At 32.3% G+C, this 14323-nt stretch overlaps 1 protein-coding gene and 1 long non-coding RNA gene across 2 annotated transcripts; both read right to left on the bottom strand.

Moving 5' to 3' along the window:
• Positions 1–4544: 4544 nt before the first annotated feature.
• On the bottom strand, positions 4545–5367 carry LOC113782674. The gene is made up of 2 exons (XR_003469830.1): positions 5237–5367; positions 4545–4998 (listed from the first exon to the last, which is right to left on the bottom strand). It is a non-coding gene; the product is annotated as an uncharacterized LOC113782674 (long non-coding RNA).
• A 1866-nt stretch (positions 5368–7233) lies between these two features.
• On the bottom strand, positions 7234–9831 carry LOC113782127 (receptor kinase-like protein Xa21). Its single transcript, XM_027328037.1, has 2 exons — positions 9204–9831; positions 7234–8219 (listed from the first exon to the last, which is right to left on the bottom strand). Exons 1-2 carry the CDS (start codon positions 9829–9831, stop codon positions 7234–7236), a joined length of 1614 nt encoding a protein of 537 aa, XP_027183838.1.
• Between the last annotated feature and the right edge of the window lie 4492 nt (positions 9832–14323).

A 14323-nucleotide genomic window follows, 5' to 3' on the forward strand; every position in this document is an offset into this window, starting at 1 on the left:
GATTGGTTGATATTATATGAGTAGTAGAAACTTAATATCCAACTAAAAAAAAAATTAGTATTTAACTTTGATTACGACTTAAACAATAGGAAGACTTATCTTGTTTGACCCTTTAAAAGATGAAGTGCATATCACGTCATTGAACCGTCAAAGGTGGAACTACCGTAAGATGTTATGAACCAACTTTGTGGTTTTATTCAATTCATCAGTTCTATTAAGTTTTAGTCCGACAATATAATATAGGATGAACTACCTATAATCCCCTGTGACTTTACATAATCCTAGATAACCTCTTCCGATTTTAAAATAGCCACATAATCTCTCTATGATTTTATATAAAGTAAAAAATAGACAGAATGTACAATCAGTTACGGCGTTTGTACCAAACAACACTCTAAAGCGCGTGCGATAAAATCTTAATTTTTATGTAACCTCCTCATGGTTTGTATAAATTTTCACTTTATTCCTCTATGATTTTTGCATTTATTCACATAATCCCCCTATAATTTTATACAAGGTAGTTAAACCGTCAATTGATTTAGCATTTAAGTAAGGGCACTATTGGTATTTCAATTAATGATGTTAAGATTATTTTCCGTCAAATTTTCACTTTCAATAAAATCACAAGGGATGAAGTAGACATTTTAAAATGTTCAGGAGATAATGTAGCAATAGACGAAACTTCAAGATTGTTATATGTAATTTATCCTATAATATATGTATTAGCACAATAGATATAGTCTTGCCAAGAAGTCTCTAAGTCAAAAAGATTTAGCATAGCTTCAGAACATTGAACTTTGATGGAAATTTGCAATAACATCTGCAGTTGCGTTTAAGGGATGATTCCTTACATTTGCCCCATGATTTAGTAGAGTTTCATAAACATTCCTCAGATATTGAAATTTGCTTTTTTAAACAAAACAAACCCAAAATTAATGATGACATCATCAGATTGTACTCTAACTTTGCAATGCCCATATGTGGTTTTAAAAAAAATTATTTTCAATCATCATTGATCTTAATTATTGTTTCCTTGCTCTTAAAAAAAAAATTCTCGCGTGACCCTTGACAAAACTGCATAAAGCGAGACCACGTCAATTATACTTAAATTGGAACTTCATTTAATTAAACTACTTCAGTTTGATTTGGTAGGTCTAATTCTTATCGGCTCCATTTGGATTCCTTGTTTTTTAGCCTGTTTTTGAAAAACTGTTTTTTACATTCCAAATGCTACAGTAAATGTGTATTTCAAAAACAACTCAAAAAACACATATCTAAACAATATATCAAAAACAACTCCAAATACATATTTACTATGTTTATTTCAATTAAATATACGATATATATATTATATTAATTTAAATATATTTATTCCAATTATGTATAATATTATATATTATATCAATTGAAATAAATATTATATATTTATATAAATACATTTATTTATATATATATTTATATAAATTTATAAATATATTTATGCAATTTTGTTTTATAATATATATTAATATATATAATATGTATATTTCAATTATGTATATTATATATAAATTATATTAATATTAATGTATATTATATATATTATATATTTGTAATATTATATATTTATATATTTATTTATACATTTTATAAATATTTTATTTTATATAAAATATATTTTTATATATTTACATAAATATTATATATTTAATAAATTATATATAATATAAATATGTAATTATACATTTATATAAATATTGTATATTATATACTATATATTTAATATATACATAATATATATTATATATATTATACATTTATATAAATGTACATTTATACATAATATATATATTTATGTATATTTATAATATACATTTATATTATGTATTATATATAATATAATACATTTATACATTTATATTAATATACAAAATATTAATTGTACATTTATACATTTATATTAATTATATTAATACATTTATACATTTATTAATATATTTACATTATGTATTATATATAATATAATACATTTATATATTTTTATGTAAATATATTTATTTATAAATATTTATAAATGTATTATAAATGCATAAATGTATATAAATATAAAAATATAAAAATATAAAAATTATAATTTATACATTTATATGATATTCATTTATAATTTATACATTTATAATAATATACATTTATACATTTATAAATATATTTATATTATGTATTATATATAATATAATACATTTATATATTTATTTAAATATATAAATATATTTATTTATAAATGTATTATAAATGCATAAATGTATATAAATATAAATATAAAAATTATAAATTATAAATTATAATAAACATTTATATAATATTCATTTATAATTTATACATTTATAAATATATTTATATTATGTATTATATATAATATAATGCATTTATATATTTTTATATAAATATATAAATATATTTATTTATAAATATTTATAAATGTATAAATGTATATTATTATAAAAATATAAAAATTATAAATTATAAAAATATTAGAAAATATGTTTTAAAAATACATCTAAAAATAATCCATAAAACATCTACAGTAAAAGCTTTTCATATAGTTTTTAAAAAACAACCCCAAAAACAACTAATCCAAACGGACTTGTATTTGAAAAACGAAATGCTATAGTGTTATTTTTGAAAAACAACCTAAAAAACAGCTAATCCAAACGGACCCCACATCATTGCAGCCACAACCGAGAGCCCTGTCAACATCAATCAATGAAATACATTTTCAGTTCCTGCCTTTAACCCAAATTAATTTTTATATCTACCAATTTTCATTTCGAGTTGACTAAAGTCAACCATAGCTAGATGATGAGGTCTAAATACCAATTGATATCTAAGAGACAAAGCCAAGTTGAATAGTAATATTTTAGGCTATTAGCCTATAACTTGGTATTGTGCAAGTAGTTTTCTTACTACTTATAAGAAAAATCGTGTACAATATATATGACTTCAATTATATGAAAAAACGAATTTAAAAACAGGGAATGTCAGTGATATATTGTAATCCTTCTGAATTTTATGTGCGGTAGAGTGTTAGGTTCCATGAATCACCAACTGTATTTTATAATCCAGATTCAGTGGTAATTGAATAAGTAAATGAATAAAATTGGCTTTAAGTTTCACTACCTTTTAGAAAGGTTGTAGGGCTGAGGTTGAGATCTCAAGAGTTAGGGGTCATGGATTCCAATCCTCCTTCTCGTTTTTTAAATCCTACCATTCTTTTGTTAAAAAGAAACTCTAAAAAAAAAAAAAAAAGTGGTCTGTGAGATTTGTTAAGATGAAGTTTTAAGTGTTAATATTTTAAAAATGTAAAATTTAGTAGAGAATGTATATAATTATAAAGATGTGACGTAGGCTATCAAAAACAGTGCCTAGCAATTGGAAAAAAAATCCTTTTGAAAATGGGAAATTGAAGAATCACAAGGGAAATCAATTTGTGTTTTGGTGTTGACTCTATGATTACAGAGACAAATTAGGATGCGTTTGATAAAATTAAAGTCTGAGGTTTGAGATCTGAAAATTGAAATATTAATATATTAAATTATTGAATTGTTAAATATTAAATCTAATGTAATTGAATGCATATCACATTCAGTGATAAGTGAATAGTCTATTACTTAATTTTGGTTAATTTTGGGAGCAAATTTTGCCTAAAAAATTCAGTGCCACTTAATTAATTTAGATGTTCAATTTTTTGTTATCAAACGGTTTGAATATGTTAGATCTGAATCTATTAAATTTAAGTGTTAAATTGAGTTATCAAACAGGACTAAGTGATAGGTTATTCACATATCCACTCAAATGTATTAGATTGAATATTTAACAATTCAATAACTTAATGAATTCAGATTTCAATTTTATCGAAACGCACCCTTAATTTCTTAAGCACGTAAACAAGCTTATCTTTTAATTTGTATTCATCATATAAAACTTTAAACATTACAACTAAAAGAAAAATGAGGGAAGGTTTGAGAGTGAAACCAGTTTCGTGTTTTTCACGCTTCTTTTCATGTTCGTTTGTACAAAATAATACTAGTGCACAAAATGCTGCATTTATAGATAGGGGTGCAAACGAGCCGAGTCGAGTCGAGTTTTGAACTTATCGAGTCGAGTTAGGCTTATTTATACGCGAGCTCGAGTTCGAGCTCGAGTTCGTCGAGCTCGAAAAATGAAGCTCGAGCTCGACTCGATATAGACAAAGGGGCACTCGAGATCGACTCGATTATAGCTCGCGAGCTTAGCTCGATTTTGGCTCGCAAGCAGCTCGCCACATTAGCTCAAATTTTGCTCGATTTTTGGGCTCGTGATGAGCTCGAAATCAGCTGACTTTCTCGAAATTTAGGCAAAAAAATAGAATTTTTGTCCGCATATTTTTGGTAAAATTTAAGAATAATAACAGCAATTTTCACATAATCTTGATTTGAGAGGTACAAATTATCCACTAATATAATCATAAACATATAATATATAAAAATCTAAATGTTCAACATTTGAAATTTTTAGTTACCAATAAATTTCAAATATAAATTGTGTCTTCAGCAATTCATCGTCAAGCCAAGCTGTAATTATGCTCTTCAACTCTAATTACATTAAGAAGCAAAAGAAACCAGCAAATGAGCTATCCAAAAAGAAAAAAGAAAGAAAGAAAAACAGCAGCCAAAAAAATGTCAAAAAATCAGCCTGCTAATTGAGAAATTGAGCACAAAAAATCAGCAAAAATATAGCTTTAAACACAGCTAAAAATAAGCCATAAAAAGGGGCCAAACAACAACCAAAAATTGCCATATCCAAATTAGCCAAAAATCCGTCTTTGTCAAAAAAACATGAACGCTCTACGAAAGTGCTCATCATTCTCCATCCTCTGCAAGTGTATCGTCACTGCTACAAACTCTCCATAGTCCATAACTCCATTTCCATCAATATCAGCCTCAAGATGGGTTCCCCAGTCAATGTATCTGCTTCAAGCCCCTAAGTTGGACCACCGTAGAAGAAAAAACAAAAGAACATCACGGGGGGTCCACAACTACCTCTTTTGCAATAGATCTAAAGCTTTGAATGATAAAGCTTTGAAATGATGGATCTACCGAGCAGGGGAAGAAAGAAAGAAAGCTATTATCCATAGATCTAAAGCTTTGAAAGGAGGGGGCTGCCAAGCTGGGGAAGAAAGAAAACGGAAAAGGAAAAGAAAGAGAAGCTGAGTACATACCTGCAAAAGCTGGGTGGAGCTGGTGGAGATGGAGCCGGCGGAAGTGGGAATTTGGAGTTTGGGAGTTGGGAATCCGCAGGAGTCGGCAGAGGAAGTGAGGATTTGGGAATTAGGTAAATCGATGGAGAAAATGAGAAATAGTCATAAACTTGTAAATTTTAATTGATATAGGGGTATTTTTATAATTTCACAATTATTCGAGCCTATCGAGCGGCTCGTCGAGCTATCGAGCCTATGAAATAAAGACTCGTGCTCGGCTCGTTTATATTAACTAGCGGCTCGAACTCGGCTCGAGCTCGGTCAACACGAGCTCGAGCCGAGCTTTGACCCGAGCTGCTCGCGAGCCGCTCGCGAGCAGCTCGGGTCGTCAACAGGCCTATTTATAGAGATGATGGACCCGTACTGCTACTGGGCCTGGGCTGTTTTGGATACTATGACCAAGCAATCTGATTATTCGTCGGCTAAGGGGTTGTTTTAAGCCGAAATCTAGCCATCATCTAGTAAGTAAAATATATTTGGGCCTAAGACACTAGACTCTCTACCATCTACCACCAATACACCTGCAAATAAATTGGGCCACATTGATTTCAAGAAAAAAATGAACGAATTGATGACTTTCTGTTTCCATAATACAAAATGTGATGACAGCAAAATCACACGTTGAGAATTTCAATTCTTACAGAATTGCTTAATCATATCAAACATGCTAACCTGCAAAATGTTGTGTCTTATCAATTGTTCAATTGGTAATTCAATGAAGAATAATATATTGGCCAGAGTGGTGTGTAGTTTCACTCACGAATGATGTTAAAAAGAAAAAAAAATCCATATAAATGAAACACTTGTGATTCAACTAAAATTCAAGTACATCCAAAAGATGTTCTAAAAAAATACAGAGTCATAATAAAGTTAAACAAAGTTGTACGGCCAATAATATTATGTATATCAACTCACCTAGCTGGACTAGACTATTGCATAAATCTTATATGGTGATTTGTGCATTTAGAAGTAATTTGTTAATCACGCTCATATCCCCTCAGAACTATAAATATATAACTGTCCATTGATAGTGGTTTTGTGTATATGTATTTTACTCTTGTACTATATAATCCTCAATTGATATCAATGTTGTATATATGTACTTCACCTTTTTACCACCTTCAAGCCTTTAAGAAAGACGCAAAAGTCCTGGGCAAAATAATGTTAAAAGGACCAAAAACAAATATTGATGGCTCACTTACTATTTTTCAACTTTTTGTTTCACGCATACTTAAATTAATAGATAGATATTTAATCCGTTGATTTAATCGGGGTTGTTCTCCATATTACATGCCGCGAACTTCAAGTGGAAGAACAAGTGAATTGGGGTCAACCATGTGCCGTAAATATCTGTAACCTTGTTTTAGTAGACGCTTTTCCTTTTTATCAAAATTAAGACATGTCACCTACTGTATATTCCCTTACTTCCCATAATGCAGGCCTATTATATTATTTTCACCAAAAGAAAAAGAAAATAACAATTCTCCCTTGGTCTTCAATTATATATGATACCAAAAGCTTTTCAACAGTAGTTTTCCAATTATGAAGTGTGATGGTATTGACAAAGAAAAAGTGGACTACTCTATTTTTTTTTCTTCCATGGGCTAACATAGTAACTTTAAACATTTATTTTCTTAATATCTTTTGTTAGTTAGGGAAAAGTTTCACTTCCTAATTGAATTTTTTAAAAAAAATTAGAATAGTTGTGGCACAATAAATGTATGCATATGCACCTTTATTGTCCTTGGTTTTATTGTTTCGAATAGCTTGGTATGGTGGATATTGAAACCAAGAAAATCTACATAGGTCTTAAATTATTACAGATCAAAAATACACGAGCCACTACTTAATTCCTTAAAAGTGAGCATTAAGTATATGAGACGTTGGGGATCCCACCGAACCAGAATAGTTACTCAGTAATGGACCAGTTTTCTAGGCCCAAATTCAAATGTACCAATTCAAAGGTTGTCTGGAATGGATCCTTGCAAGCTGTTGTTTGCTAAAGAGAGATAGTCCAAACTCTCTAGACTCCATATCGTACTGGGAATTTTACCTGAAAACTGATTGTTTGACAAGTCTAATGTTGTCAAAAACTTTAATTCTCCCATCTCTGGAGCCAAAGGTCCTCTCAAGAAATTTGATGACAAGTTGACAACCACGAGATCTTTATGATCCCACAAGCTCATTGGCAGAGTAGAGGTTAATCTATTGAAAGCTATGTCAAGATACCTCAAAGATGTAAGACTATTGAAACATCCTGGAATTGAACCGCTAATCTGATTTTGACTTAGGTATAAATACTTCAAACTCTGCAAACCACAGAGATCACCGGAGAGCGAACCAGTGAGGGAATTATTGTGAAGACCCAATCCTATAAGCTTTTGCAAACCCCATATCGTAGTTGGAATTGAGCCAGTCAAGCTATTGCTACGTGGATTTAAATATCTTAAATTGCTTAAATTTCCAATGCTATCTGGAATGTTTCCCTTAATTCCACAGTTCGCTAGATCCAGCCATTCAACAGAAATAGAAAGATTTCCGATGGATCTCGGAAGAATCCCATTTAATGGATTGCTTGCCACCCAGATAATCCTTAAAGAGATGCAACCTGTGAGGGAAGTGAAGAAGCTCAATTCTGGAGATGAAGATTCACTCGTCAAATTGTTAGCAGATAGATACATTAATTCGAGGTGTCTCAAATTTCCAATGGAATTGGGAATTCGACCACTAAATTTGTTATCACCAAGAGATATTGTAGCCAATTTCGAACAGTTTGAGATAGAGGCAGGTATGACTCCACTGAAGTCATTCGCAGCAAGAGAAATATCTTCTAAATTGTGTAGGCCATGGCACATATTTGATGGAAGAATGCCAGATAAATGATTGTCAGAAAGGTCAAATACCCTTAGAGTTGAGATGTTGAACATCTCATTTGGAATCGAACCTGTCAATTCATGAACAAAACCAATCTCATTTACGTATACTCCAAAAGTTGCACCAAATTCAGGACTACAGCTCATTCAAAATTAGCATGCCCGTGATATAGCTATCTATTTCTGACATGGGTTCTTAAGCATAGATTAATAAATTTCCAATCCCCTCGGTATTTGTCCATTGAATTTATTGATCCCTAGGCAAAGAATTTAAAGCGGGGAATTTTTGAAAAAGTTTTTAGGTATTTGGCCATCACGTAAACTTTCTGCAAGAGATTCGGACAGGTTGTTATGTTATATAAGCCAATTAATGCCTTGTAACATCGACATGTTATATACTTCCACCAGTAAAAATTGTATATCTAAGATTGACAAGATTAAAAAAAAAAAGAAGGGAATTTAGGCCACTTGATGTTCATTTCATGTCCGTTTGCCTCTCCAAGTCAAAATTATGGCAAATTTTTCCACCAAAATATTTTGGATTAATAATTGCTGACTAGTTGAACCAACAAAAAAAAAATGATAAAACCACCCACTTAACACATTTTTTATTTATGCATATATTCTGCTGCACCAATTTGTTAACGAATATTAAAAGAACAAGAAAATTGGCTGAAATTTGAAACTTTTCACCATTTTGTCACCTGAAAGGTTGTTTTTATAAATGTATAACTCTTCAAGCATAGTTAGGTTTCTAATCTCCCTTGGTATTGATCCAGTCAAATTGTTATGTTCCAATGACAAAATTCGGAGTGAGGGGCATTTGAACAAGTCTGCTGGGATCTGCCCAAATAGAAAATTATAACTTAAATCAAGCTCTTCTGGAGTATAGCTGCATATTTTGGCGGATCACCTCCGATCTCCTTAATTGAAGTAAATCTTTAAACTTTAAATTGGCAATAGCCAAGAGATTGTAGCACAAGAAATATGATTCTACAGTGACCAAATTTAAATATGGCATCCAATAAGGGAATAAATAAACCAAGAAATATTACCTTCTACAAGGTTATACCCAAGATCTAGCACCTCAAGCATTTTTAAGCTCCCAAGTTCTTTTGGCATGGACCCTTTGAACCAGTTGAATGACAAAGATAATGACTCCAATCTGGAGCAATTTGCTAAACCTGATAGTATTTCACCACTTAACTGATTCAAAGACATATCAAGCTCTTTTAGATTTGGAAGATTGTCGCATATGTTAGTGGGAAGATGACCAACAAAAGAATTGTTTCTCAAGGATAGGTATTGAAGTCTATCCAAGACACCCAACCATGATGGAATTTCTCCCGCGAGATTATTGTTGCTTAAAGCCATGAAACTTAGTCGACGCAAATGAGACATGCCTTCTGGCAAATAACCATGAAAACTGTCGTTGCTCATGTCGAGAGTAACAAGAAATGAGAGGTTTCCCAACTGTACAGGAATCGTGCCTTCAAAACCCATGTTAGAAATATTTAAGGCCACCACTTTTTGACGACTAGAGTCACAAGTAACTCCAATCCAATCACAAATAGAGGAAGAAATGGACCAATTTTTGGCCAAGATTAAGTGAGGATCAGAAACTATGTTGTTTTTCAAAGCTACAAGGGCAGATTCATCCGAAAGGAATTTGGCCGTTGCCATGGCTGCCAGAGAAGTGGCTAACAAAAGTCCTACAGGAAAATAATTGCATGTTCTCTCCATTTCTTTTGACAAACCTTGCAAATGGTGTCGACAAGGGGCAAGTATATATATATACTATTATTGGGCTGAGGTATACAATTTTAACTTCAATAATTCAGATGCCATATAGGTATTCTCAAGATCAAATATGCTGTCAACTACTACCAATGGATGTCCCAGCATTTAAGGTTGTTAGAGACTTAAGAGGGATTCTGTCTAACAATGACATTGTATGGATAAAAAGCCAGACCATCTCCATCATTGGGATAATTTTATGGAGGGAACGCCGCCCATTGACGAATGCAGGGTGCGAATGAATGGGAGGGTGGGGCGTACGACTGAATTTCCAAGTAAGAATAGAGAGATTAATTTGATTTGTGTAGGCCCCGCACCAAAGTTTGACTCCGGTGAGACATGAAAGCGGGGAAATAATGTCCGCTCAGCAGCAGCAGGGATTGTTGGCAATTAGAAGGTCATTACAAGGCTTCGTTTGACTCTTCAAAAGACCGTGTGCATTTCATTTTATGTCAACCAAATTGGTAAATTTTCATTGGCAATTTTAACAGTGCGCTGTCTCCTCCTGAGCATTTGGGGGGTTCTGCAACTCTGCATGATTGCATGACTAGCAAAATGATTGAATTTCATAACTTTCTTGCGGAAAGCCGACTATTTGATCTGGGGTTTTACGGGCTGAAATTCACGTGGAATAACGGACATCTTGGCCCTGGACGTATTGGCAAATGCCTAGACCGGGATTTAGCCAATTTTACATGGCCCAAGCATTTCAATTCGGATATAATGTATGTATCTCAAGATCAAATGCTGTCGAGTAATATCAATGGATATCCCAGCATTTAAGGTACGTTGTTAGATGGATTCTGTCCATGGTAGACTTAGTCAACTCAAATGAAAAATTGTCAGATAAGTAAAATGAATTTATCTAGACTAGCTGACAAGCTCGCTGCATGTTAATTGTGACAATGATGTGATTGTACATCTAAGAAACATTTGCACAAAAATATTACTACCCCACTATGACTAAAAAACTGCCAACAGCCCTTGGGTAGGTGATCATCACCGAAAACTTAAATTTTGATGGTGTGAGAAGTTAAGGATTCAACACTAATTTATCACTGTATATGACTGTTACGTTTAGTGTGTTTTTCCGATGGTGATTTAACTTTCGTTAGCATCCCTCCCCCTGAATTAGGATAGATTAGGTAAAGAAAACTATGACTAAAAAAAGTTCATTTTTTAGGTTAAAAATTAATACCTCGTTACCACTGCAACTTTTATTTCTTTTGTCATTAATTTAGTCATTTGTATTTCTTTTTGTTTATAGTTAATCTCTTGTTTGCATTGTGGGCAAATATGGCTTCAGTTAGTTTTTTTTAAAAAAAAGTTGAGGTCCCAAGATAAAGATATAAAGACCATCTCCATAATTGACCAGCCACTTGATGTAGATACGTTGCCAAAGACTTGTAGAAACTAAAGAACCTCTTATTAATTAGTTGATGTCATATGGGAGGCTCAAGTTTCAATATCCAATTTTGACGATGACTTAAAGTAAAGGAAGACTTGGCTCGTTTGACTTTTCAAAAGATGAAATGCATATATCACATTATTGAACCGACAAAGTCAAAGGTGGAATTGACGTTAGATGACTATGTTTATGATTATGCTCGTGTCTTTTACATTGGTTTCAGCTTTTTTGATACATCGACCAATTTGTATGCTTTTTTTTGTGGTTTTCTTGTGTTTCTTTGTGGGGTTTTGTTGATGAAGATGGTAAAAAGAATGCAATTGGCTTAGATGATGGTAGAGAGAGGATACAAGAAAATTGGGGTTGCAGTTTAGGAGAGGAAAAAGTGGAAGCAAGCGGTTAAATCTTACCTTTTTTTATTTTCAGTTTTTGTACATTTGGTTTTAAGTATTCTTTTCAAGGTTATCATAGTAATTGCATCACCAAGGGAGTAAGTGTAATTTTTTATACCTAAGCGAAGGTTTATGCAATTAGGCTAAACCTTGAGGGAGGTATTAAAAAAAAGAAAAAAAAAAGAGGAAGGAAGACCGGGTGGAAGGAGAGAATGGGATAGTAAAAAATCGAACCTTAATTTTAGATGAGTAACAGATATCCCTTTGGTATTTGTCCATTGAATTTACTGTTCCGTAGGTAAAGAATTTAAAGTGTGGAATTGTTTGAAAAATTTTTCTGGTATTCGGCCATCCAAATTGTTTATCTACAGCTATATAACTTTCAAGTTCAGAAAAATGATTGTGTGTAACTTTTTGGGAGAGATCCAGATAGGTCGTTATGTTATCTAAGATTGAACCAAAAAAAGGGAATTTAGGCCACTTGATGTTCATTTCATGTCAGTTTGCCCCTCCAAGTCAAAATTATGGCAAAATTTCCCACCAATTTTTTGGCTAAGATTAAGTAAGGATCAGAAGTTATATGAGCTTTGAAGGCAAGAAGAGCCATTGTGCCAGTGCTAATGTTGGTTGTGGCTAGGGCCAATGATAGGTCATAATTTGTTGCTAAATTTATAATTACTTTTCATTTGATTTTAGTCAAATATTATTTTAATTGCCGGATTTTATTTATATTTGATATTTTGTACTTATTTCAGGAACGGAAATGAAAAGTGCTTAAATGAAGATTTTCTCCGCAGGGTCGCTCTCAAGAAAAAGGAAAGCTTGAGGAAATTGATTTGTAATACGGCTTTCTTTTAAGAATTTGATTAATATTAGAAAACCAATCAATTAAGAAGCCAAAAAAGGAGGAGAATTCGGCGGACAGGTTTTTGCTAGGACCAAAAAAAAAACATAGCCGCCTCTTGTTTTGTTTTTAGACCGACTTTTGGAGGAAGGCAATTGAAAAAGCTTAGACAGATTATCTTTTGGAATGGCTTCAAAGGGAATTTCATGGATTTCCCTTGAAGATGTGCAGTTAAATTTCTGTTTTCTAGTCGAAGGTTAATTTGAGGACTCGGTTCCAAATATCAATGAGATTGAATTATTTTATTTATTTCTTTTATTCATTGGTATTTGTACGTTTTCTGATTTAACTTCTTATGATTGTAATGTTATTTGAATGTCAAGGGCCCGATATTCGAATGAATCTAATAATCTACTGCCAGATTAATTGATTGAATCCGTAATTGTTCAATTGATTAATACCAGTGGCGACTAGCGTGATTGGTTCCATGTTAGGGAAACGTATGATCTAATTTAAACGAACCCTCGTAGTGTGTTTGTTGGTTAGGGTTGGGTTTTTCTAATTCTTATTGCAATCGAGAAATTAAATCTTATGGTCGTACCTAGGGTTATTTCTTGGTTAGAAAAATAGTTAATGGTCGTATCTTAACTATCGAAAAAGTAAGGAAATGTTGGTTGTTTATCGCGTGTATGACAACTATAACCAATCTATTAATGAGTAATTGAATTATCTTTGCATCGATGATCAGTTGAATGGACTGTGTCTGAAAAGTTGCACCTTTGGCTAGAGTCGTATTGGTTATTGATTAATTCCTGTGTATTTCTATTAGTTGTTTCATTAGTTGGTTAATTAGTTATTTTATATTTTCCAAAAACACCCCCCATACTTCGGACTCTGGAAGAAATGAATTATCCCCAGTCCCTGTAGATTCGACCTATTTACCGCTAAATACAAAATTTGTACTTTTCTCGAGTAGGTATTTATTATTGTATAGGCTCGATACCTATCAGCCAAGCAAGCTAACATAGAAGTAGCCAACACAAGTGAAAGAGGAATCTTACAGCAAGTCCTCTCCATGTTTGCAACAAGTCAAGAACTAGGAACTCTAGAGCGAAAACTGTGCTGGATTGACTCACTTATCGTGAACTTATATTCAACTAGTTTGGTCTTGAAAAACTATAAACAATTTGTCCCGAAATGGGGTAGGAAAATATTAGGGATAATTTCAGAAACCTCCCCTGAGGTTTCTTGAAATATCACTAAGCTCCCTCCACATTTTGAAAATCTCTCTTACCACCCCTAATTGATTGTGGGGTCAGAAGTCACACTGAAAATTCATTAGTTGCCAATAATACCCTTGTATCTGCTGTGCTCTTATTCAGCTGAAAAAAGGAAAAAAAATGACCAAAAAAGAAAGCATTTAATTGTGGATAGCCCGGGAAACCATTGCCGCCTAGAAGCTGAGTTCCGTCCGTATTGTTAGCTCTTACTACCATGATTTGTATGGAATTTGCTAACTCGAACGTGTATGCTGTGCTTTTTTTTTTAACTCTATGACTCGGATTCCTTAAAATTACGTATGGAATTTCAGCTGTTGTTTTCCAATGAACTTAGCAGTAAAGTATTGTTGTGCTTAAGGAAAATACCACCTGTGTGCTTTATGAAGTTTTCTGTCAATTATGACTTTTGGTATAACAGTAATGCAACAAATCTTGGGGGCATTGGTATGAAGTA

This window comes from Coffea eugenioides, chromosome 9, assembly GCF_003713205.1.
Source record: "Coffea eugenioides isolate CCC68of chromosome 9, Ceug_1.0, whole genome shotgun sequence".
NCBI classification, from domain to species: domain Eukaryota; kingdom Viridiplantae; phylum Streptophyta; class Magnoliopsida; order Gentianales; family Rubiaceae; genus Coffea; species Coffea eugenioides.

Coding starts and splice junctions, on each gene's coding strand:
- LOC113782127 (XM_027328037.1), bottom strand. CDS start 9,831: ATGGCAACGGCCAAATTCCTTTCGGATGAATCTGCCCTTGTAGCTTTG. Junction 8,220..9,203: donor TGGGTATAACCTTGTAGAAG/GTAATATTTCTT, acceptor ATGAATTGACAG/GTTCGATTCCAAATGAGATG.